Raw genomic sequence first — 25,909 nt, forward strand, 5'->3', positions numbered from 1 at the left:
TTTTGCACTCTAATGCAATATTCATTAGTTATTTCCCTCCTGATCTAAGGTTTCCATTTCAAAAGCTGTTTATCATCAGTGTAACATTTTGAAGTGACTGGAAAGCAGAAGTCTGCTTACAGCTGGGAGGCTGCCAGGTGAGCAGCAGAGCTCCTCCATCCCCAGTTCCCACTCTGCAGAGCAGCACCATAAGACCAGCAATCCAACACTGCACTGGGTGTCACTCCACAGCTCCAACTTCCCTGAATTATTGAAGCATACACCATTACTAAGTCACGTGCTCTGTAAGCAAGATGAAAAAAACCTAGAAGATGCAGTTTGACAGAACACACAGTTAAAGATTTCCAGGTCACACAATTGCAGGATCTTGCAATATATTGTGTTTTTTCTTATGTTGTTGGTTTTTCATGCAGTGGTTTGTTGCCATCAGTAGCTGTCTGAGTAGAACGGAGTCTCTGGAGCAAACACTGCTATTCCCATCAAACACATTCTCAGGCTACTCCTGGGAGAGCACACATTTCAAAGTACATTAACTTCTTGGGAGTTGAGAATAGGGGTGAGGGGGGAAAAAAGAAAAACACAGAAAAAAAAATAAAGCACATGCACAGATCTCCATGTTTGTGGCACATTTAAAACTCCAGAGTCTCCTTTTAGACAACCTCTGAGAAAGAAAAAATCAGGCACATTTAGACGCAAAAGATAAGACTGATCCCTGAAGTCAGCAGAACATAAATTTATGAACCCACATCATTGTATGGCTTGTGTCTTCAGGCAAATTCAGGTTAGAGTACTGCACTCTCACACCAACTAATCAGTGCAGGGTAAAGTACCAATGTAGATAAAAATAACATAATCATAATTTGTCTTTAACACAATTCATATCAGTTTGGATTCAAACCAGAACTGTTCATTCTCCTTACATGACAGTAAGCAGACATTAATGTCTATTCCTACTCCCCATGACTATAACTGCAGTCAAACATGACATTCAAGACTTCCAAAAGCATTCCACTCATTGCAAGGCAGCTTCCTCAGCTTGGAGTAATGAGTGATTCCATTCCACATGTTCGCCTATTGCATTTTATCCACACCTACAGAATAGAGTATTAAAAAACACTTTTAAAAACCCAGCTATAAGATCAAGGGAGTATATCTGGGTTTTGACACTTTCCAGAGGTTACACAGTTCCAAAAGCCTGGTCCCTTTTCCTTGCTACTCACACAGCAACATATGCCTGGTAAATTCACTTGAAGTCCACACGTGAGAAGGGTATTACCAACAGCTCATTCATTACCCAGCCAGCCAAAGGAAAGCTCTCCACCTCTGCAGGTAACAAATACAGATGAAAGCAGTGGGGCTGTCATTCAGCAATTCCTTTCTCAAATGATAAAAACTTTGTGTCCTACACCCAATGCAGACGTAGACCTTTAATGGTGGACAAAAGCTGCCTTTGCAGTTTGAGTCTTTGACTTGAAACAATGCTATTTTCTCCTTCTTTTGGCATATAATTTTATTAGGTCATAACAGCTCTTTCTCAGGCTAGTTCTGTAAATCATTTGCACCAAAATTAATCCCATCAATATATGAACATTCAGACCCACCCAACAGTCAATGTTCCCAACATAAAGGCAAGCCAATTACACAATGTATCTAATGCCATTAGGATATTTATTACACTAATGGAGTAGATTTTACAATTTCTGAAACAGTCCACAAAGATTATGTATGATTTATTCCCCTAGATCTTACTCTTCGAGTCATGCCCATATAATTGACACTTTTTAGTGTCTGGGGAATTTAGTTATAATGCCCTGATGATATAGAGATTATCCTCATGTTGGTGTCATCATCATGCAGATTAAATTCAAATGTACAAAAATAATATGTGGCTGAAGCAGCTCAGTTTCACCAATCTCAGATATGGATGTGCTTCAAATCTCTCATTTGAATTCACACAGGGAGATGAGGGTTTAAGTCTCTCCAGACCCTGCGGGATCTCACACTGGTCAATCACAATCTGTACAACAGCACAACTCAAGTACTTTGTTCTAAGGTTCCCAGAAGCAAATCTCATCAGTGCCACCAGCTGGATGCTTCACTTCCACATGTCCCTTTTCTCTCCACCTCCAAGCCCACTGTGGAATCAGGAGGTGAGTGACCTGCCAGCCACCATCAGGCTCTGCACAGGCCAGGTAAAGCTGCATGAGTCCAGCCTGTGAATGCTGGGATGCAAATGCCAGCTCCAGGTGTTGGCCATGTCTCCCTTCAGGGGCCACAGTTTGAGGTCACAAAACTGCAACAGCAACATGAGCCAAAGGTGCATCCAGTTCCATGACACAGGACAGTTTTAGCAAGTTTGGATTTGTATTTCAAGCCTTGGAAATCCTCAGATGCCACTAGGGTCTGACAGCCACCTACAGAGCATCCCTTTGTGTCACTAGTGGCACCCAAGAGCCATTCCTCAGGCTCTGAGCTGAGACTGCTGCAGACTGGCACTTGTGACTTGGTTCATTAGAATCACCGCTTCTGTTCCTCCTTGTTCTGATCATGTAACACCATGGCAACAAATGAGAAGCTCTAAATTATGTATGACTCTGAGAGGAAGTGCATAGTTCCTGTATATGCAAACTTTGATCTACTGCAGGATGGTCAACAGCATCTGTTGCTCTAATACCCCACATTATTACAGCCATTTAGCCAAACAGATCATAAAAAGATTGTTGCATTAGCCATATTCCTGGCAGAAATCCAGGGAAGCTGCTGAGTGGCCATGATCAAGTACCAGCATAAATCCAGAGGACTTGGAGCAATAGCTGAGGCTAAATTCCTGCATTCTTCACTGGTAGGAGCCTTGTACTGTTATTTTCAGGCCCACATTTTTAGCTACAATATTATCCATGTGTCTAAGCACTCTGAAGAAGGTGACACAAAGTGACATGCCATATCCAGTTACATCTGTAATTGCCAGTCCAACCATGCTCAAGTCTCTGTCACATTTAAAACCTGCTCTGAAGGCAATTTGTGGAGAGCTGTTTTAACATAACACAAATGTAGGAGAGTGGCACAGTCTGTGTGCATTGTACAGCAATTTCAGAAATGAAAGTCCAAAAGCCATCCTTTGGCACTGGCAAAATTTCTGCACAAGGACACAGGACATGCCTAGGAAACTCAGATATTGCTCCAGACAGAGAGATGGAGCAGTATTTGAGGCAGGAAGAGCAAAGAGATGAAGAAGGACCACCAGTTTTAGCCTGAACCTCTGAAAATATTGAATGAAATGCCAGGGGAAAGTGGAGGCAGAGGAAAAAAGAAAAAAAAAAAAAAAAAAAAAGAGCTTCACTCAGCATTATGAAATGTCTTTTGTCAGTTCTCAACCAAAAGAAAAAAATATTTTCAAAGAATTAAGAGATCTTATTTTAACAGTCAGCTTTGCAACAGAACTAAGATAAACCTTTAGATAATTTCAAACACACACAGTGGCTACAACAGAGCAGATAATTTTCCCCTTACACAAAGACTGCAAAGTCTAAACAATTTGGTGAAAAAGTGCAAATATTTCAGTCTGCCAGTCAGAACAGCTGAATTGATCTCCAGCTTCCTTTACCTTACCAATGCCCCCTCCCTGACTCCTTCATTTCAGTCCAATACATTGTGAAAGAGGGATCTCAATCTGGGTATGCAACACACAGATACAAGATACTGGTATGACTTGTCATGACAAGACAAATTTGTAGTCAGTACACTGAAAAAAATCTCCTTCCGGCAGGAGAAAACAGTGCCACTCTTCAAGACGGTTTTCCATGTTTTAGAATATATTGTATGCAAGTCTGAGGAGAGGAGATTTTCACCTCATCCATCTAGCATGGATGACATCATTATGTTCACAGAGTCCTCCTGCAGCATCTCTGACAGGCTCTTCCCAGCAATTTTCACTACCAAAAACACCTGAAGCTTTGTGTCTGCAAGAGGGAATGAAGCAAAGCCCCAGATTTGCTGAGATCCTTTTCAACTATGACACTCACTGCTAGCATTTAACGTCAATAACCCAGCTTGCCCTGCAACAAGTGTTTTCCAACCCTGCAGTGTGGTGATGGACTGTGCCCCCACACAGGGGGCACTGCCTGCTGAGCTCCTCTGAACACCATTTTCACAGGGCACTGACAGACACAGCACTTAGAACAGCTGCTAAAGCATTTTCCTTTGCTGCCAAGCACCAGTTACTCAGCAAACACCTCAGTGAATTATGGACCATTGGAACATTATAACAAATCACATTGCTTTTAAGGAAATGCTGCTTTTTAAGTAAAGCTCAGTTGAGGATCTGCACCTAAAAAAAACCCCAAAAACTCAGCTTCAGGGGAAAAGACCTGAGCAAGGAACTGAAAGGAAAATTCCCCTACATTCAAATTCCACAATCATCATAACCAGGTATTTTCCCATGTCAGGGAAAGTATTTATGATATTTAATGATTGAGCCTGCTCTTCTACTGTGGTATGTTACTGCAGTTTAGAAGGATTTTCTCTGTGAACAACATGGCCCTATGCATATTCTACTAGTTAGCAAGCAAATCTGAATTCCAAGCAGAAAATCCACCTTTATTTTATTTATCTCTATTTTAAGGGAAATTAAAGAGCAAACCCATCACTGTATTGTTCTAAAAGTTGCCTTAAATAAAGAGTATTTTGAAAATGTTCCAGTCTCAAGGTTGAAAGTGTCAAGATAAAGTACCTAAATTTTGGTCTGTACTCCTAACGTCCAAGCATTAGTGTTCCACTTCATAACACTTTTTATTAAATAAGCCCCAATGTCTAACTGTCCTGGGTCAACACAGGGCAGGTAGAATTAAAGTTAAAAAAGCTTCCTTTAGAATTTCATTACTGTTTTAACAAGGCTCCAACAAGCATCACTCAGTGCCAAGCAGTTCTCACCCTGCTAATCAATATTTTCATTATGATTCTCATTACAGCACTTACTGCCGTTTATCAGTCAGAGATAACCAGCTTCCTGGGTAGTGAAGCACCTGTCCAAATTACCCACAGACCCTTTAAGTGAGAATATTGTGCAGTAACCACGCTGAAACTCAGTCAGAAACTCAGTCAATAAACAGAACCTGAAACAGCTCCCAACACACGGAGCTCTGCAGCTTTGGGGCAGGCTCTGTCACCTGGAGCAGCCAGAGATGGCACAGCCCCAGCCCAGGGGCAGCCAGGGATGGCACAGCCCCAGCCCAGGGGCAGCCAGGGATGGCACAGCCCCAGCCCAGGGGCAGCCAGGGATGGCACAGCCCCAGCCCAGGGGCAGCCAGGGATGGCACAGCCCCAGCCCAGGGGCAGCCAGGGATGGCACAGCCCAGTGGTGTCTGCACAGGCAGAGCAGATGGCTCAGTAAAGCTCTGTAGGCACACTGTGACTGGCCTTGGGATCAGGAGGAGGATCTGGTAATCCCCAGCCTCAGACAGTACAAAAGCTCTTTGGGATGAGGCACTGGGGTAGAATTTCTCTTTTGATGTGTGAGTGCAGCCTTGAAATAGCAGTGCTATATATCCCCCAATTGCATTGGGATAATTGGGCAGCTGAGGGTCTGACATGCCCCTGAGAGTCAGGATTTACAGACATCCTCCAGCCACCAGCAGTTGCTGGGACAACAACACCATCTTCCTCTCACATGATGCAGAGCACACCTTGTATAAAGGCATGGCTCAGTATCCACAATAAAAATCCAGACACTGGAAATGTTCCTGGGACATGAATGAAGACAAATCTGCATCCTCTACATGGCACCCCTGCTCCTTGTCCACACTGAATGCATGAGGAACAGCTCAGCATCAGAGCTACAATGTCACAAACTGGGTTTCGGAGATGAGAACACGCCCCTGTTATTGGGATTTCTGCTCACAAGGAAATGATGGACACTGGAGAGTTACACTGCTAAATGTGCCTGTGTGGAAAGATTAGCTGGAAGTAGCAATGAAGATGAATTCTCACCTCCTGCCTGGCACGGAGCTCTAGCTGTGGAAAGGAGGTTTGCTGCTGGCAGCACACACAGCACACCTACAAAAACCATGGCCAGGGCAGGGTACAATCACCCCTCTTTTGGGGATTTGAGATCCTCCATAGCTTGCTCAGAGATTCAGCAGCACAACTGATGCCTGGCAAGGAGACACAGCAGCACCAAGAGACCAGGAGTCTGCCCATGGGGTTCACATACCTTCTAATCCAGTGGAATATTTGCAGGAGACTGGCAATGGAAAAAAGCATCTGTACAGTTAGAATTATTCAAAAATAACAGACACACACACACACAAAGTGAACCTAAAACTCTTATAATTGGTAGCATTCAAAGTGTTTTCCCAGTGCTGAGTTAATACAAGTTGTCTGTAAAGAAAATACAGGACTGAGATGACCTCCGAGGAAAGGGAGCTACAGAATGCCTCCTGTCCTCACACACTAACCCCAAACCAAGAAGGAAGGCAGTGGGATACAATGGAGCACTGCAGTGTGTGTAAAATGCTAGAATTGTAGGAGCAGGCAGGAGAAGGAAGCAGGATCAAGTCCACGTTTTTAGTGGTAAAAAGCCTTAAGGTAAATAAGGCAAGGATTCATGCAAAACTGGCATTTATTGCCACTCACTTGTATTTCAAGAGAATCTTTCAAACTCCTCAAAAAAAAGAGGCCCAAATTTCTAAAAAATTTATCCCATAGCACTGTTTAGTAGGGGAGTGTGTTTGTTCACACAGGAAGATCACATGTATGGAGACAGAATATATCTGATTTATCAATTATTTTTGGAGCACTATCTCTTATACAGCTGAAAAATAACCCCACACAAAAAAACCCTGACAGCATAATAGGGAGAGGAAACAGCCAGGATGTGAAGCATTACAGAGAAGTCAATCCAACAGGCACACCAGGAGATCAGCTAGTCTTCCAAAGATCAGGAAAGCTGATGTACTAGCAGCCAATTTTTGAACTATGCTAATAATAGGTCAGTCAGCAAAGCTGATGCTGCACATTCAACCAAATCGATGTACAAGCCGCAGGCACGAACACAAGAGACTTTTTTTAATTAAAGAGGAAAGAAAGAGACAGCAGGCTGGCTTATGGCTCTGTTTACTGCAAGCCCTGCTCATCTAGGAAACAGACACCAGCCCAGGAAGGCACTTTAGAGGATGTTGGTCAACTTGGACACAAGCTTTCCTTACTGAGCTATTTAAATTGAAAATTGTAACAACCAAACAGTCTCCAGCAGACTGATCATAAAAATCTCCTGCGTAAAAATCCATGCCTCCAATTTTTTTGTAACACTCGACATTTATATCCATCTATGGCCAAAGTTACCAAGTCTCTTTTAAACAAAAGACACTCTACAATCTCATCTCTCTAGGAAAGTCACAACCCATGTTCAATAGAGAGCAAGGGAAATATTCTCATATGAAGTAAAATGTTAGGGTTGTTCTCAGCACCTGAGAACTCAGCAGCACATAAATTTGGCTGGCTCCAGAGTCATCCTCAATTTTTGAGGTTCTTTGGCTTCCTCACTTCAGCAAATGGACCTGTGCTGCAGATTAAACCAAACATCTCATTTTCTCTTCCTGCCTCCCGCACAAGGAGGGAGATATTTAGCAGTGGGAAATGCTTATTAGAGATCTGTGTTTGATGTAGTACCATTTCCCTAATGGGCCTTGAACAATTTCCATGTTTTGAAAGCAGAGAGATTTCCTTTAAATCAGCAGCCTGATGGGAAGCTGACCTCCATGAGATATTTCCTCCCATTTTGACTGTCTGTGGCAGTTCCCTACCACTTTCTCAGTCTTCTTTTATTCTGCTCACATGCCTATTTTTAAGTTGTTGGGTGAAAAAAACATGAGCTGTTCTCAAGTTCCTGATGCCACCATGGTGCCTCCTGATGCCACTCCTCAAATTCATGAATCACAAAGACTGCAAAACCCAGATTATTTGCTGTGCCACCACTATTATTTCACTATCTGCTTCAGGTTCATTCCCAATTTCCAGCATCAGTAAGAAGCAAAATTTCACATCACCACAACTCCCTGTCCCAAGGAAGCCCCCACCCAGATTTCCAGTGACAAGATCAGCAGGACCTCCGCAAAACCATCTCTACCTTCCAGGGCCTGAAACCCCTTATCCTTAAATTCCCAACTGAAATAAAACAAGCAACTCTGCTCTTAAAAACCAGGGACAATCCACTTCCAGGTTTGCACTCAGTTCACATGTGCACGAAGGGAGCAAATTTAGAGCAGCACCATTCTTTAATCAATTTTACTTTCCCTTCAATAGGAGAGGATTACGATCTGATGTCAGAAGTGTCCAATGGATAAAAAAATTTTTCCCAGTTTCGCTATTATTTCCCCTTGTGCCCATCTGACACTGGAGAATGTGCAGATGCAAATTAGAGTTTGTTTTTTGGTTTTACAGAAGTCCATGGAGAAGCCTCAGAAGTAGTAGAGCACTTGAGAACACAAGGCATCTCATACAGAATTTTTATAAAAACCGCAACAACAAAACAACCCTCCACAAGTCTTGCGCATGCCTGGTAGAATGCCAAGACATGGACCCAAGAAATTCCAACTCCTGCCTTCTACAGCTGAAGCAAAGAAAAATCTGCTCCTGGGACAAAACATGGCAGAGGCCCATGTATCCACTACTCATCATGACACAGAATTAACAGACAGGGATGGTGGTTGCTGCAATGCTAAGGATGCTGCAAGAATGAGCAAGAAAAGTGAGATTTCTCACTGCACAAGTTAAAATACTCCTTTATAATGATACATATGCATTATTTTTTCCTCAGTCAATTAATAGCAATTACAATCCCAAGTTTTTTAAGAGTTTAAATTATTTAGCTTTTTTTCCCATTTACATGCCAGAGAGGGAAGTGTGAATATATGTTTAATGATGCACTTCTTGGATGTTTTCAATGTTGAGATGCACAACTGAGTAACCTTGCTCCTGAATAAATAATAAATAAAACAGCTAAGATTTGGAGTAGGTATTTTTAAACCTGGTACTAGTAAATATTCCATTCTCATGAAATTATTAGGTGTATTTTAAATATCAATACATTAACTTCAGTCTTTATTGTATGCTTGTCAAATGTAAAGCATATATAGAGGTAGTATAAACATTTTTTACTCATAGGCCATATAAATACCAACCCAACTGTTTTACGGCTCTGCTTCAAAAATGACACAAAAGAATTCTCTTAATAAGAGGCAAAATCCCCAGCAGCTGGAAAAATGCCACATCAACTTCCATTTGGAGGAGGGCACTGGGATGGCCACAGAATTTACAAACATACTGAAGCCAGATCTAATCCTCCCAAATCCTACCTACCGCACTCAGGCTCCCCTTCCCACACTCCCTCTGTCATCTGTGCTGGGTTTTCAGGCCCAAAGGAACTCAGGATCACATCAGGACATAAGAAGGGACACTACCTTCCAAGTCAGAAAAATCCTGTTATCTTTCATCCTAAGGAACCACTTCATGCACTCTCATGGCACAAGAGAGCTCCAGGCACAGGATTATTGCTCCAGGCTCCTGTGTCAAGCTCATATCCTGTGGCTGAGCTGCAGCATGCTAGCACCAGGTCTGCCAGGGATGCTTACACATGAAAACAGGCCTGCTCCTGTTAGAGGAGAAGCTATCCCACTTTTCCCCTTGAAAATGTCGTTAAAAAGGTGAAAGGTGGTTGTAGTCAGGTAGGGTTGGTCTTCTTCAGGCAGCACTGACAAACCAGAGGACTCAGTCTCAAGCTGCACCAAAGGAAATACAGGCTGGATATTAGGAAAAAGCTTTTTATAGAAAGGGTGATAAAGTTCTGGAGTGGCCTGCCCAGGGAGGTGGTGGAGTCACCATCCCTGGATGTGTTTAAGACTGGATGTCACACTCAGTGCTATGGTCTAGTTGAGGTGTTGGGGCTGGGTTGGGTTTGATGATCTTGAAGGTCTCTTCCAACCCAGAGATTCTGCGAGAATTCTGTGGAAAAACTGTACAGATCAAGCCTCTCTGCCTTGAGATACTCTCAGCCTGTCAGTCTGGTAGGAATGGCTGCCTGTGAGTATTTCTGTGGCTTCACCACTCCATTTTCCCTTAAATACACTTAAAATCTGATGTAGGAGTGGTGCTCTGTACACCCTGGAGCTAAAGCCCTTGGCTCGCCTGTCCCCATCCTCAGATTGCAAAGGGCTGAGGAGGGAAGTTCCAGCCTCACATCCCCTCCCACAGAGTATCAGCACTGGCAGTAGCTTCTCAACAAAAACTTCCTTTGGACAAACAAGATCATCATCTGTTTACAACAGGCATTAGAAATTGCTGCTGACTCCCAGGAACTGGGCACTTATGTGGAGTTTCACAACACAGGCTGTTCAATCTCTTCTCGTGGTGCAGTGGGTGAGACTGGGTCTGCATCCCCTGTGTTTTCAGCCTGCTGCCATGGCACTGCAGCTGCCCAGCTTTTAAAATAAAGGGAAATAAATCAGTATGTGCTAGTGAGAGAAGAGAGCATATTAACCATCCTCAGACTTTTAAACCCCTAAATGGATCCAGGAATAAAGCAATTGGCTGCTTTCTTCCTTTCCCTCCTTTTCTTGCACACTGAGTCAATGGCTAAGTGCCTTCACCCAACATCCTTTTGATTGCATAACAACTTCCAGACAAAGCATGCAAGAGTAATAATGCTCAAACTGTTTGACAATACCTTTTTCTTCTCCTAGTCTGCCTATGCATCCATTAATATATTTATCCACATACAGAAATCAGTCTTTGTCTGGCTTTTCTTTGCTAGCTGGGCTAAATGCACCAAATGCTTCCAGCCTCTGCTCATCTCCTGAAAAATGCTTTTGATTATCACTCCTTTTTACTCAGGAGACTCACTCTTCACCTGGGTAAATTTTGATTTATCTTTCTTCTACGCTCATGACCAGAATAAGAAGAAATGGAAGAAATGGCATTCTGTGTTAAAAAAAAAATCAAAAATTTCAATTATGTTTTTGTCAGGTCATAAAAATACAACACCACAATGGACTATCATCTGGATTTGCTGTAGTTAAGAAACGTTACCTAAAGTAACAGACATAAGCTTGTCACATTAATTAATTTTTCTTTTAAAGCCCATGTTGAGAATCATTCAAGTAATAATATGGAATCAGTCAGCAGTCTGCATACAGATTAAGAAGAAAATATTCCAGAATCTTCAGCAATAAAAGAACTTCATACTGAAAAATACAATTAACATCAGAAAGCTGTCCTGCCATCTGTTCAAAACAAAAGGTATCAAGTGTTCTTGCTGTTACCAGAAAATAAGGAAATGCTATGGATGCCTTGATCTTGGAGGATTACCCTTACAGATGACAGCAAGGTAAACTGAAATATGCAAATGAATAGTGAGCATGTCAAGATGCAGGACACAACATGGGTCTCACCCAACTGCAAGATTAGAGCTTATATAAAATTACTTAATAGACCTTCACACACAAAAATTGCCATCCAGTTCAAGCTGCCTTCCACATGCGCCATACCCTAAGTGGAAATGATCTCCGTGGGGCTAAAACCAGCAATCTTGGATTGCCTATGAGGAGCATACAGCTCCTGAGACTAAACTGGTACTACCTTATTTATCAGAAAGCTACAAGAGAAAGCAAGTTAGCCATGTATGCAAAACCTGACCCCTCAGCAGCCTTTTTGGGCTCTCAGCTGCTGGACTGCAGCATCACCCAGACCCCCTGCATGGGCTGCAGACCCTGTGAGCATCAGGAGAGCTCCCACTGGGGTCAGCAGCACCGAGGGAGGGCTGCTCTCCATCTCCACCACAGCTCTGGGATCTGACTGCACCAGGAGCAGCCTCAAAGACTGCCCAGACCCACTGCTAGACAGCAGACACTGCATATTATTTGCCTTTCCCTGCAACAGAGAATAAACAGAGGAAGAAGGGAACAAGAAAACAATGCCAGAAGCAGCTCAACCAGGCAACAAGTTCAGGAAAGTTGCAGGGCTACAACCACCAGTTCTCTAAGCTAAATAAAAATACAACACAGGGGAGTGGTTTTCTGTTTGTTTTGTTTTTCCCTCCCATCAATTTGTGTAATTTTTGTGTAATTTTACTGATAAGGAAATAGCAAGCAAAGGAGGCAGACTGCTGTTTTAAGCAGCACACCATTGTCCAGGCAGTGATTTACTGTTTCACAGGGTCTAGCAAACAGGACAAACCAATGGCTTCAGGGATGGCTGCTGCTCAGGCCTCATCTCCTCACCTTCTGTAGTCAGCTCCCAGAAAAATATGCCTGATCAAGGAAGCTGGCAGCAGGCTTCTCCCACTTCATCACTTGCTTTAGCAAGGCTTATCTTTCCACACAGAAAATAGCAGGCCTTGCTCATGACAAAAGCAACTGCTTAAAAAAATAACATGGGGGAAAAAAGAGAAAGTGATCACATAGAGAGTATATTGTTCTCATATTTCTTCACATAGTTCCACTATCATCTCAGGATGACTTCACACAAAGAGAAGGAAATTAAAGAGGATCTCCTATATAACCTCCTTTCTTCATGTATTTGCAATCTCGCTATCAACATGAACCCAAATACTCTGTAAAAGCAGAAAATGGCATTTCCTTTCCAGTCCTTGCACTATCAGCACCTCAGCAGATATAAATTTACTTTCTTTAAATAGGCACTGCTCGAATGGTGTTTAGAAACAAGATTCATCTAGTTGCCATGAATTATTAACCAGAAAAAATCCCTCTTGTTCTTTACAGCGTCTTGATTTGCAAGTTTAAAAATCAAACTGACACTTAAACCTCTTGTATAAATACCCAACCTTTAAAAAATGCTCTGAGCATTATAAATACATTTTTTCATGAATATGAGAACAACAATTCTATAAATAGCTACTCTTCACAGAATTGCTTCGAGACATTGTTTTTACAGACAACAGTAGGAAACTGAAGGAGGTCTTAGCGCCAAACATATTAAAAGTGAAATAAACTCTCCAATCAACTCTGGGTTTCCACTTATTCTTACAAAGTTCATCGTTATTTTTTAGCTTATACAATTAGTTTATGCAAGGGAAGGAACAAGCCAAAAGGCTGCACCGTGTCCTGGCACAGCCACTGGATCAGTGTAAATCAGTCACAGCCTTCAGCTTCTCAGGGCACTCACTTGGCTGCTCCAGGCAGTAATTTAAACCAACTCGGCCCTGTCAACAGATGAACTCACTGTTACCCACTACAACCTTGCAGGAGCACAGGCAAAGACAGGATTTTCATTAGAAAATTAGAAAAATAGACTCACTCCAAACCCTGCTCCATCTCCTCTCAAAAGCAAACACAGGAAGATAAACACAATCTAATGTAACAGCAAACTGCCTCCTCGATGTGCCTGCACATTTCATGGCTGCTGTCTCCTCAAGCTGTTTTTGCCCTGGTATCTAAACAAAATCAACAAGAACTCCCAAAAAACAGCTACACAACTGGTAAATCAGGTTTCTGCAGCCAGCACACATTCAGGGTTTTTGGCAGATACTTGTACAAGGCCAAAGCTCAAACACTACCAAATTCAACACCATTTTCAACAGAGAGCCAGTACAAGCACTCACTTGATAAGTACTTACTTGAAAATTCATCACTATAATGAGGAGAAACTCACTCAATTCCCAGTTTCAATACAGTGTTTTACAATACCAATGGCAACACTCATTTTCTATTAGAAACCTGTCTGTGAAACATGCTGCACCCAAGTGCTCAGGGTTCTGCCCTCTTTCCCTGTGTTTCTTGGAGTTTCCAGCCTCCAGCAGCTGGGACCATGGCAGTGGTGACTCTGAGGGGTGACAGGGATGTGGAATAGGGGCAGAGCAGTGATGAATCAGGCTGTGAGCTTTCCCAAGTGCTCCCAGCCTCAGCAGTGAGCTCAGCACACTGGAATGTTTTTGAAAGTGTCCAGGGAGGATCAGGAAGAACTTGGTGACGTGGCCCACCTGGCATGGCCAGGGAGCACGTGGCTGTTAAGGATGAAGAATTCAAAGGGAGCTGTGGCCTCTGGGAGTTCTGCCACACACCACAGACAAAATCCTCAACGTGCAGAAGGCAAGAGAAATCACAAGCCAAGTTTGAACCACAACAGCATCCCAAATGGATCTTTCCTGTCCTTGCCAGGACAATTGTACACCCCACTGGGCATCCCAGCATTAACATGGCTGGAATTTACCAAATCTTCCATCCAGCTCTCCAAGACTTGTGCACCAGGGATGAGCCACATGCTTGTTGTCATTGCTCTCCAGAAAATATGCTGATAAAATGCTTGTCTGCTGTGCCAGGACTACACATCACACCACAGAGAAAAGGAAGAACCATTCTGGAGCTGGAAGCTTTTCTCTTACCTTATTTTGATCTGTCCAGTAGAAGAAAAATCCCTGTGGGTCTGTTCTGAGGATAATTGGAGTCACAACAGTGGAGTCCTGGCAGAGAAAGGACAAACAAAAAATCCATGTCAGCACCACAGAACACATAATTGTGCACAAGCTGCTTTGCCATCCATGTTAATGAATTGCAACATCTAGAAATTACCCTGAAGGTATCACTAGCAAGATGTCACTGAAAGAATTTAGTATCACCTGCCTCATCTCCATTTTTCTGACATAATGTATTTCCATTACTGTGGAGACAGCACCTAATAACTCCAGACTTGTCAACACATGGAGTTAACCCAGAAGAGCTGGAAGTGGATGAAGTTAAACAGGCATAACACCCTGAATATCAAGCTAGAGCCCACACAGTAAAACATTACAGTTAGGTGTCCACTGCCCACCTTGATCTGACTTCACCTTCAGATATGAACATAAAATATCTACAAAATTTACTTTTACAAAGGCTGAATTTGCCTAGAAAACACAGAATAGCATTCTTGGCCTTAAGAATTTTGTCATTAGCATTCCATTAAGATTTATCTTTTTTTTTTAATCAAACCATGAACACTTTAGTAATGGGAATATATCTGTATTCCACCTCACTTTCAAACTGGTTGAAAACCTGTCTAGTCTGCTAACATCCACAGCTCCGGTTATTTAAAACCAAGCCCATTTCTCAGCACGCTAAGCAAGGCAGCCTTGTTACCAACAAATTGATGTCTTCTGACTGACAGCAATACCTGACTCAGGAGACATGAGCCCTAACCCAAGCCTTTCCACAGGTGGAAGTTCATCACATCTCTCACATCAGGCTTCCCTGGTGCCTAACAATAACTGACATCAGTGCAGCCTGCTCCTAATAGGATTTCTCCTCTCTTTCTCTTCTATTTTTCACAGCATCCATAAAGACACTGTTGCCTCAAGACCCCTACCCATTTTTCAAACTTAATTTAGGAGTTATAGAAGGGGCACAGAAGGGAAAAAGACAAGGATGCAGAAAAATTGCCTAAGCCTCAGCTCCCCAGGAACCCAGGCTAAACACACAGCTCCTCCTCAGAAAGGATTTCTATTTCTATTGATGTGCCACAGGTATTTTACAGCTTTAGCATTCACCTATTTCCAAAGCAGTAATGTGTGAGGTCAGCCCACGTTGCTTTGAGGAAAAAAAAATGGGCTGTAATAGGTTCAAGTTTAAATCCAACCTATTTAATTGTGGAGTATAAGCACAAAGAAAGTTGATGGAAGTGACACTATTATAAATAAATAAAACTTCTCTAAGTGTAATTTCTGATGCAAGAACACTTGTCTGAATCACGTCAGCAGTACAACCCTTTGTGACACAGCACTGAACTCCCAGCAAGGGGCATTCCTGAAACATGGAAGATGAACTACTCCCAGTTCACAGATAGCAAAACTGAGAGCCAAAGCAGCTCAGTGACAGGCCCAGAAGCAGACAAGAGCCTCCAGGGCAGCAAGGTGAAAGAATAAAATGGCATCAAGCATATTTTTTTTTTTCATCTCAGCACAAGAGAAATGCAAATTGAAGGGCAAGTTCTAGACTAAGAAGAAATAAAAGATGAAACCTTTCAATAAGGGTAGAAGTCATTTTTATAACTGCAAGATCCAGGCTTTGCATCTGTCCAGAGGTGCACTGACACTGAAAGAGTGCCCCAGGAGTTTTCAGAGGCTGGGAACAAGTGCGGCAATGCCATGACAATGTCCCATGGGTCACTGACCCTTCATTAAAACGCTGCCCTTCCCTAAGAGAATAGACATTCTACAAATTTTATTTCCCCCCACCCCATTTCTTCCTAGGTTTTAACATCCTGTACACCTGAGAGTTGGATAATGTTTGAAGCAACATGCAAATTTGGTTTTAAAATATATCAGACCCTGAAGGAATCTGTCTGTATCCACAAGCACCTAAAAAAGGATTCTTAAACCTCCACCATCCAAAAGGAGAAAAAAAAAAAAAATACCCTTTCTGGAGACGTAAGTCTCCTTTTTTAGCTTATTTTGTTGTGTCTCACGCAGCCTGTGCATGAAAATACAAAATAAGGAAAGATAAAGACTAAGTGTCCTTCTGCCTTTGGATGAGATACAAGTGGGGAAAGGGAAGGAAGTGATGAGAAACAGACACAAAGCAATTATGTCTAGGATTAACTAATTTTTCTGGTTAATAATTTCAAATCACTTGCTTCAAACCAGAGTGTGTTTGATGACACACAGCTATCAAAGTGATACTTCTGTAGATGTGTAAAATGTTGTCCAAAATCAGACTCAAGAAAGCAGAGGATGAGGGAAAAGAACCTTCAATATCTATTAGGTGGCCTACAGGAAACTATTATGACAGGCTGAGTCTTCATCTGGGAATCTCTGCTGCAGAAAGCTGTTTGGTTGTGTTGGGGTTTTTGTTAATTAACTCTACTACTTTGACATCAGGCACAGCACAATTAACGTGCTGATGAACATGAGAACCCCACACTGCCACAGGATCTGAGAATAATTTTGCACATGTATTTGTACAACACGTGCCTTAGGAACTCCTCCATACAGCCAGCAGCAGCAATAAAAGCCATGTGCATCATGCTTTATGTTATACAAGTTAATTATCACTCTTGTAAAGCCCTGACATCAAATGCCATGCTCAGTTCTGGGTGTGGAGGCATAGAAATAAACTTTTTGAGTCAGCTCTGCCAGTGCTTCCACCCACTCCAGAGTAAAGCAGAGCCCTCTGTCACCTGGGACAAATCTCTTGCTTTTATACTACTCTGCAAAGGCAGGAAACAATGAAAAGGACTCCTGAAAAAACCCTTTTGCAATATACATTCAAGAACAGCAGCAGTTCAAGGCTCAGAAATAGATATTTGCTTCAACCAACAATTGTCTGGTGAATTTATTTACAAACGTTATTGTACAAGGGAATGGCTGTGGTTTATGACCCATAAGACACACCTGCAGTCATTTATGAGTATCCTGAAGTCCATAAATTCAATTTCCTCACCCAAAGAGCTGGCCTCATAACTCTCCTGAACAGACTGACCAACTACACAAAACACAACAGAGGAGGAAAATTAAAATAACAAACAAAATTTCAAGGACAAACAAATCAGGGGCAGACATTCATATTTCCCCTAATCCACTCAGACTCAAAAGTGAGAATAAAACAGAAAAAAAAAGTGCTGCTCATCTCTGAAGCTGAAGGGCTTGGAAATTTAAATTAGTAGGAGAGTAGCCTATATCCTACATCCATCCCTCTGGACATCTACAAAGCAAGCAGCCCCTTGAGCAGCAGGCCAGATTCCTGGGGTAATTACACGTACATAAAAAAGGTACAGGATGAGATGACCAAGGCAAAAACCAGCTGTGACCAGAAGGGGTAGAGGGAAAAGAGAAAGGGAGAGTGTCCCAGTCAATGGTGCCAATGCCTGTGGGTTATCAGACTCTTTAAATGCCACCCATGGGTGTTCATGCCAAGCAGTGCCTTGGTTTCCAAGAGACTGCCCCTGCCAATTCCTTGAAAAAGAGTGGCCCTAACCTGGCTGTATATCACACCAGCCTCAATTTAAGAGAATAATTTCCTTGAAGGGCTTTTAATTTCACCTTTAGAAGTCCTCCACCTTTTTATTTGCTGACTTAGGGCCAATTCTCTACTTTCCTCCAATTCCACAGCTTCAAAGGAGTAATGTGGCTGCTCTCTACTTACTCCATTAAGTTGCCTCCTAATTAGCTTCTCAACCTCAGATCCTGCATAAGCAATTTCATTATTTCATATTTTGAAACATTGTTTTACACTTTGAAACAAAGAGGCTTGTGCCCAGAAAGTGCCACAAGGAACTCTGGGAACCTTACCAGCCAGACACAGCAGAACACAAGCACAGAGGATCAAAGGACAAATCCATAATTAAATGCTGCCAGATAACTGCACCATCAATGTCTGATTTTAAGAGCAGGGCCCTCAGACTACATGTAACACCAGTGAGCCAGAAGTACCACCTCCATTCCATTGCTACTGACCAGTAAAGAGCATCATACAAAGATAATTAGTGATTAGGTGAAAACTTGGGTTTAGCTCCTTTCTGACTCTATTTATGAGGGCACCACCATGCTCTGTGGGTCCATCTCTGGCTGTGCATGAGATGGAACCTTTTACTCCATGACCAGGAGCCAGAAGAGTTCCTGTTTTAATAAATCATATAGATAATGATGATATCTCTTAGAAACAGCTGCAGTTAAAATTCACATCAACAGATTTTAAAAAGAAAAGCAGAGCCAGCCTCTGTCCTCAGCTCTTCTGACAGATAGGGCTCATGACACTGCCTTATTAAGGCTGACTGCTCTTTCCTGGGTTTCCCTCAGATTTTCAGAAGCACTGAAGACACCCTAATATAACCTGAAAACTTTTACACATCATTATTTCACTTGCTTGAATCTTCTGGAAAATTTCTGCCAAACTGCTTTGAAACACAAAGTGAAGAAGTATGGACTCTTTCTGGCAGAGGCAAAATATTCTTGAACATTTCTTTCACTTTGGCCAAAGGGCACAAAATCTGGTTGAGCAAAGGTGTAAGACCTGGGGACAGCCCCTAAAAAGAGCTTCTCTTGCCACCCCACAAATCAGATGGATTCCAGGCCTGGGTGAAGCAGAGAAGGAGCAAAGGAGAAGGGATAGCAGAACTCCAGTTTCCACAGGGTCAGCAGACACATTAGCTGAGAATTCCATAATACACTGAGTGTACTCAGACTGGAACTAAACAGGATTACCCAGACAATCAGAACTAAGAACTTCCTCAGGCTGACAGCTGAACTACAAGTGAAAGGGAGAAAGTTCCCACCCCATTTGCAGTGAACCCCTGAAATAATCTGGAAGGGTAAAGATGCCCTCTTTCACTGAGGGCAGAGGAACCAAAGCTGCCACAAGCGAACAGGTTGCAAAGAAGAAAATGTTGGGGAAGGTGACATGAGTGCTGGAAGGACAAAATAAAACAAAACTGGAATGGATGTTACAGAAGCGTAAAATGAAATTCCACACATTCAACAGGAACATGCAATAAGATATCCTTTACTCAGAGTTGTTAAACTCTGGAGAAACTTTGGTGATGGCACAACAGGACAGAAATCATCATTCTGCTGATCAAAGACTGCAAGTTTCAAAGATTTCCCTCGAGTGGGATTCCTCAGAAGTCTGCCCTACCCCAACCCATCTCTCAGGATATCCTCACACTCAAGCTAATGATCCTCTTACTGCATTTGTTTGCATGAGTCCTTAAATGCTGCAAGCTAAACAGTCAAGAAACAGAATAAAGGGAGACCTCCAGAACAAAGGCAGTGAATTGCCAACCCAGAAGATTTTCACCATGGCCAGAGAGTTCTTCTGTGATGCTAAGAAAATAATCTAAACCAGTCTTTTCATCAGCATAAATGCTGCCTTCTGATTTTGAGAGAACACTAGAATTATATTTCCATATTTCATTTTCTAATTTTTGGAGATGCTGAGCTCAAATTCATCTGAAATCACTGGGGATGCACCCTGAACATCTGACAGTGTGGCACTGCAGGCTGAAAATTAGGTCCAAGGTATCTAATCACAGATTAAAAACTAGATTTTAATGTTGGTCTTTTTTTGGATCTTCAACAGTACAACTGGAAACATTCTGTCATTCAATGGGCCTCATGAAAATAAATTGAAAAGTGCTTATGAAGCATTTACTTTATAATGGATCAAAGACTGCATAGTTAGAAATAGACTGCAAGAGTTAATTGTGTGTTGATTATATCACTCCAGGTTTTGTTTAAAAATCCAAAACAGTCTTGATCATGAAGTGAGGAAAGCACACAGTGTACAACCCAAATTCCCAGTTAACTTCCCTCTCTCAAAGAATGCTCATTTATTTCTGAGCTGTTTTCTGTTTTTCACTTTCCCATGTATCCACTAATACTCCAAAGGGCTCCAAAACCCGACTAATAGAGATATCATCTCTGACTTGAATATCAGATCTACACAGGCAGGCATTAACCCATCTGCAGCAGATCCAAATCTTATTCTCCCCCCACACTGAGGTTATAGAAAGCTTTCCAACAGAGTTAACCAAGTTCAGGCTTTCTGATACTAAATATTAACTCTTTACAACTCTAAATTCAATCTCCTCTGTTGCAAAAGACCAACTTATAATTATTCAGATAAAAAACTTATAAATATCCCAGAGCTGATACTCGTTTACTACATAAAGATTAGCAACAAGGAAGAAACAACAAAAACTCTGGAATGCCGGACCTGACCACTTCACTCCAGACTGAAAGTGTTCACAAAAAAATAAACTCTTCAGCTTATTGTTTTAGTTTTATACAAACAGGAACAATGGTCTCTCATTTTTCATGTCCTCACTAATGTACTGGAGTGGCAGGCTCGTGTACTGTTTAAAAATAAACAAAAAAACGCAGGGGGGAAAAAGTTACTTAAAATAACTTCTGAAAAATTCCAAGCTGTTTATTCATTTCATCTCAGTTTATCCATAATAAAGATTCTCTGATGTTATGTTTACTTGTGAGGTTAAAGGGGATACTCTTGATAGTCTTCTTTAAAACATTCTAAACAGATAAAGAAGCCTGCAAATCTCCAGAGTGTTAACTCTGAGCTTAAAAATGCTTTATTAAGACAAAGTGCTCTAAGAGAAATACATTAAAAAAACTTAAAATACCTGGGTTCTATTTTGCTACTCACCTGGGGAAGTTCTGCAGCCACTAAGCAATGCTACCTGTCAGGAGGTTTGCTGCAGTAATCCAATGCTCAGAAAAAAAAAAAGATGTGGCTAGAAAACTGGAATCCTGGCCCTCAATTTAGGTAGAATTCATCTTAGCAATATACTTAACTTAAAAGTGAAAGTAAATAGTGTGAGCCACAGAGAGAGATCAGTCAAAACCTTTATGCAAAGTACATATTATCACTAGGGAAGATAAGAAAGCCTTTAAAGCAAGAAATTAAAACAAACCTATTTTTGAACATACACCATCATATTAACTTGCTACAGTGTGCCAGTTCCAGATCAGAGAAAATACCAGCTCAGCTGTGCTCTGGCTGTTGAGCTACTTAAAGACTCAGTCATGTCTATCTTGTTCCCACTACAGGCCAGACAAAAACAAGGAAAGGAGTCAGCCAGGGCAAATTTCAGCCCTCAAGACAGATAATTCCTGGGAGAAGTTGCTCTTTATACTCAAGTTTCCTTACCCTTCTCAGCTGAGCAACACATTCTGCTACCTGAAGCTCAAACTCTTACCAAAAAAATTTCACCTGTGACCTTAACTACATTTATTTATTAAACTACTTCAAACTCTCATCAGGAAAAGCTGCTATAACTACAGCAGAGAGGATCCAGCCAGTCCTTCCCCCTCTCTCAGTTCTCTCTAGGAATACAAGAGCACAGCTGTTCAAAGCCAGACCAGCAGTCAGGAAGAAGCAGCTATAGAGGCTCAACTCAAGAAACAACTTGAGCCAACCACTGTCTGAACCAGGCACACACATGGAAACAAAAAACAAAGAAGCAACCAGCCTCTTTTATCTTTCACAGATTCTAACAGCAGCTATTTCTGCTCAGTGCCTTGTGAATCCAAAACTACACACCCAAAACAACAGATCATTCTAAAATTTGCTTTCTGACCTGGAATACTGTTACAGAATACAATACTGTGTGAGGAGAAGCAAAGTTACAGAACAACAATTAACTGTTTGACTTTAGCACTTCACACCCTGATCATAAATGGAATTTGTGAACAGTGTATTAGGCATTGGATGGTGGGAGCAATATTACATCCAATTCCAAGACATGAAAGAGTGTCTTGTCTTGCAAAGCCAGACCTTTTTAATTGATCCTAATGCTTTTTTAATTTATAAACTGAAGATGGTCTGCAGAGGAAATAGAATTCCAAGCCTTCCACCTATCTGTGATCTGGAACGGCTGATGTGACCTCCTCCTCTGCACTTCACCAAGCTCAGGCACAGCATTTCCCTTTCCAGCTGGACCATCCCCACAGGGCAGGGGCAGCAGGTACTGGATGAGGCTCATGGGTCACACGTAGCAGATTTCAGTGCTGTTCCTCAGAGGGGGTTCATGAGAATTGTCAGTACCACATCTGCTAGCAGCACCTCAGTTACTGACCAGGCACAGAGCTATGAGAGGCTCAGGATGGGAGGTCCATACATGGACTGGTTTCCAAGTCTGTACCACCACAGGTTTTGTCAGACAACAGCTTGCACAGCTTGCCACAGTGTCCTTCTCAAAGCTGGCAAACACTTTCTGTAATGCTACTCCACACAATACAGAATTCCTTCAACGCCTCTCACGCTCTTGTTTAAATGCTTCCAGCATTCCCATTAGTTTAAAGCTCAGCTAGAAAAATTTTGCTTTGGGCTGAAACTTGGTATGAGTAGTAAGAATTCACAACAACCACTTCTGCTTCATAAAACGCAAAGCAAAGTCAGTAGGGCCATCTTTAAACTGCAACCCAAAACAGCAGGGAAGAGAACAAGGAGAGGATAGAAGCTGTCCCAGTGCACAGGGGATGTGGAAGAACTGAACTCCCACTCTCACACAGTGAAAAGAAACGATGCTTAACAAACATCAGTGTATGAGCCAGAGTGGCAGAGGAAACTCCCTTCCCTTGAAACCTTGGATTCTGTGGGGCTTCCACTGCTGAGAAACTACAGGCAAGACAGGAGGGCTGAGGGGTGGGAAACATGCAGATATATACACACAATGCACAGTCAATGAGCTAATGCTAGAATTCTTAATCACAGTGTGGCTAAATGGGCATCAACTTTCACAAGGCTGACAATGAAAGCAATCACTAGGCACAACAGGACTCAACTCAGTCACATATTCCAGGTAACACCTGTGGACTGCTGAGTAACACCTTTAACACAAAACACAGATCTTTCTCCAGAATTTAGCCATGTTTTATTAGTGCAGCCTTCAGGTTTACAATTTTAAATCTTTCTATCAACTAGCCTGTAGCAGGCAGGTTATCGGGTGAACATCCACTGCGCATGGATGCGCCTCTTAATTTTTCAATTCTATCTACGCAACTATTATTTGGGAAATAGCACTCTAATAATTTAAACTGTTACCTGATGGCTTGGAGTTTCAGTCTGGAGACTCAAATCATCGTTAACCTGACCTCTGCATACACACGCAAAAGTTTCTTGGTAGCTTACCAAAAATAAAACAATAACTGCAATGACAAGGCTGCCTTTTCCTACCCTAAGGAAAACGTTAACCAAAAGAAAATGTTTTCTGGTTCAAGCATAGTTCCTGAACATACAGAACCTATATCAAGCCACTGTTTGGTATTGCGGACAAGGTCAGTTTGCCGAGCCTTTTAAAAATGTGTTAGCTTATTACTGTAAATAAAACTTCACAAGTTGTTTGGTTTCTGATTTCTCTTTCTCCTTAAGAGTGTTTGTCACAGGCTTACAGGGGTCAGACTCACACTATTTGGCTGCTGGACAGGCTGAAAGAAACGGCAAAAGAACAAGACACAAGCCAAGAACAGTGGTTACAGATGAACTGCTCCTCCCTCACTGCTGTCCCTCCAGTTGTTGCTGTGGATGTCTTTAGCACAGCCAAGATCACAGCAAACACGCAAGAGCTCTGAGAACAAACTCATTCTCAACAATTCTCCTGACATTCAGACTGCATGTCTTCTCTCCCAACCATTTCTCTACCTCAGCTCGAGTCTCACGATGCCTCTGTGCCCCCAGACACCGTCCACAGAGTTTCTGGGGCACCTGCTCCTCCGCGCACAACTGAGACACATACAGCCAGCGTGGGACTGCCAGAGCAAAAGCAAGCAGAGGACTCGTCCTGCTCTCTTTCTCTGCAGGCTTAGAAAAAGGCAACTCTGACGTTTAGCTCTCCTTTGCTCTGAAAGTGTCCCGGGCATAGCCAGCATGCCAAGGAAGAAATCCCAGCTGCCCAGCCAAAGGTGAGGTGGAAACTGCACTCCTTTCCTATATGAGGCTATACAAACGTAAAGGGTTGGGAAACAGCAAGCAGTAAAGGGAAAACAGATACGATGGTGTGGCAAGTCTCATGCCCTAATGAGCCAAGAAAGAAGAGTGTCTTCTGCAGAGGAAGTAAAGCGACCGAGGGTACCCAAAACTGGGAGAACACATTAGGGCTTGACAACTCCACCAGAACAAGAGAGACAGCGAGAGAAGCAGGCGCCAGAAGGAAAAGGCGAGGCTGAGAGGAGGAGACGGGAGATGGAACGAGAGAACAGGTTGAAACAACTACATTAGGAAGACAGAGGCGGCAACACGCACACCGAAACGCGGGAGGCGGGAGAGGAAGACGCTGGCGAAAGGAGCCAGCCCAACACAGCCCGCACCGGCCAAGCGCAACTCGACAGGAGAGACCTCGGAAAGTTTGCCCGGCATTCGGCCGCCGGCCCAACGCCGCCGCTCGGCCCGGCAGCACCCGGCGGGGCCACCGCTGCGGCCGCCCCGCACCTGCCCTCCGCGCCCGGCGGGACAGGGCCCACAGCCCTCCCGCCCGATCGCCCCGCAACCCCGCCGTGCCCCTGCCGGGGGGAGCGGGGGCTACTCACATCGTCCCACTTGACGAATTTGACGCCTTTCTTGAGGGTTTCGGAGACGCAGACGGGCTTGAGCTGCAGAGCGTGCACCCCTGGCTGTGCCCCGGCCATCTGCACCGCATGGACGCGCTCGCTCTGCCCCGGCGCGGAGGAGCCGCGGGAAGCGGCCGCTGCAGGAGGGACGCCGGGGCGCCGGAAACCCGGCAGAGAGGCCGGCAGAGGCGCCGGGAGCGGGCAGGGAGGCGGCTGCCCGGGCGGCGAGGGCGAGAGGCTTCACTGGCGCTGGCCCAAGGAGCTGGCGCGGCAGCGGCCGGGGCGAGCCATGCGGCGGCACATCCTCTATATACCGCCGGCCCGCCCGCTCCTCTCACACACACGCACGCACGCAGGGCACGGAGCCGCGGCGCTGCCCGCTCCGCTCCCTCCCTCCGCTCCTCCTCCCGCCCCGCCAGGCTCGGCCCCCGAGGTTCCCCCGCGCCCAGGGCAGCGCCGGCGGCGCCGCGGCGCCACCTCCCGGCCGCCTTCCGCCGAGCGGAGGCGCGGCCCCGCCGCGGCTCCTCCGGCAGCCAGGAGGACGGCAGGAAACGCTGGGAACGGGAGATCCGCCTCCTTCCGCGGGAAGCACGCGTGGGGCTCCGAAACGCTCTGCAAGGGAGCGAGGGTGAGTGTCCGTGCGTCTCGTCCCACTGAGAGATGCGGCCAGGAGCGCTCCCGCGGGCCGCTAAATTTCCGCACCGGGAATTTCACAATGGTTGGCGTTGGAAGGGACCTCTGGAGATCACCCAGCCCAGCATCCCTTCCAAGGCAGGGGCACCTGAGGCAGGTGACACAGGAATGTGCCCAGGTGGCTTTGGGAGATGTCTCCGGAGAGGGGGATTCCACCCAGTGCTCTGCCACCTTCAA

At 43.7% G+C, this 25,909-nt stretch overlaps 1 protein-coding gene across 2 annotated transcripts in view; it reads right to left on the minus strand.

Moving 5' to 3' along the window:
- The window catches only part of PLCB1 (phospholipase C beta 1), a 342,949-nt gene extending 317,676 nt beyond the window's left edge, over window positions 1-25,273 (minus strand). Inside the window, exons 1-2 of one of the 2 annotated variants that reach the window (XM_021540293.2) lie at window positions 25,019-25,273; window positions 14,390-14,467 (exon numbers count right to left, since the gene is read on the minus strand). In XM_021540293.2, the coding sequence (XP_021395968.1) occupies window positions 14,390-14,467; window positions 25,019-25,117 (177 nt within the window). In that variant the 5' untranslated portion in view covers window positions 25,118-25,273. The remainder of the gene's footprint in view (window positions 1-14,389; window positions 14,468-25,018) is intronic. The other variant, XM_021540294.3, reaches the window with a different exon arrangement.
- Window positions 25,274-25,909: the final 636 nt, after the last annotated feature.

Source organism: Lonchura striata, chromosome 3, assembly GCF_046129695.1.
Source record: "Lonchura striata isolate bLonStr1 chromosome 3, bLonStr1.mat, whole genome shotgun sequence".
Taxonomy (NCBI): Eukaryota; Metazoa; Chordata; class Aves; order Passeriformes; family Estrildidae; genus Lonchura; species Lonchura striata.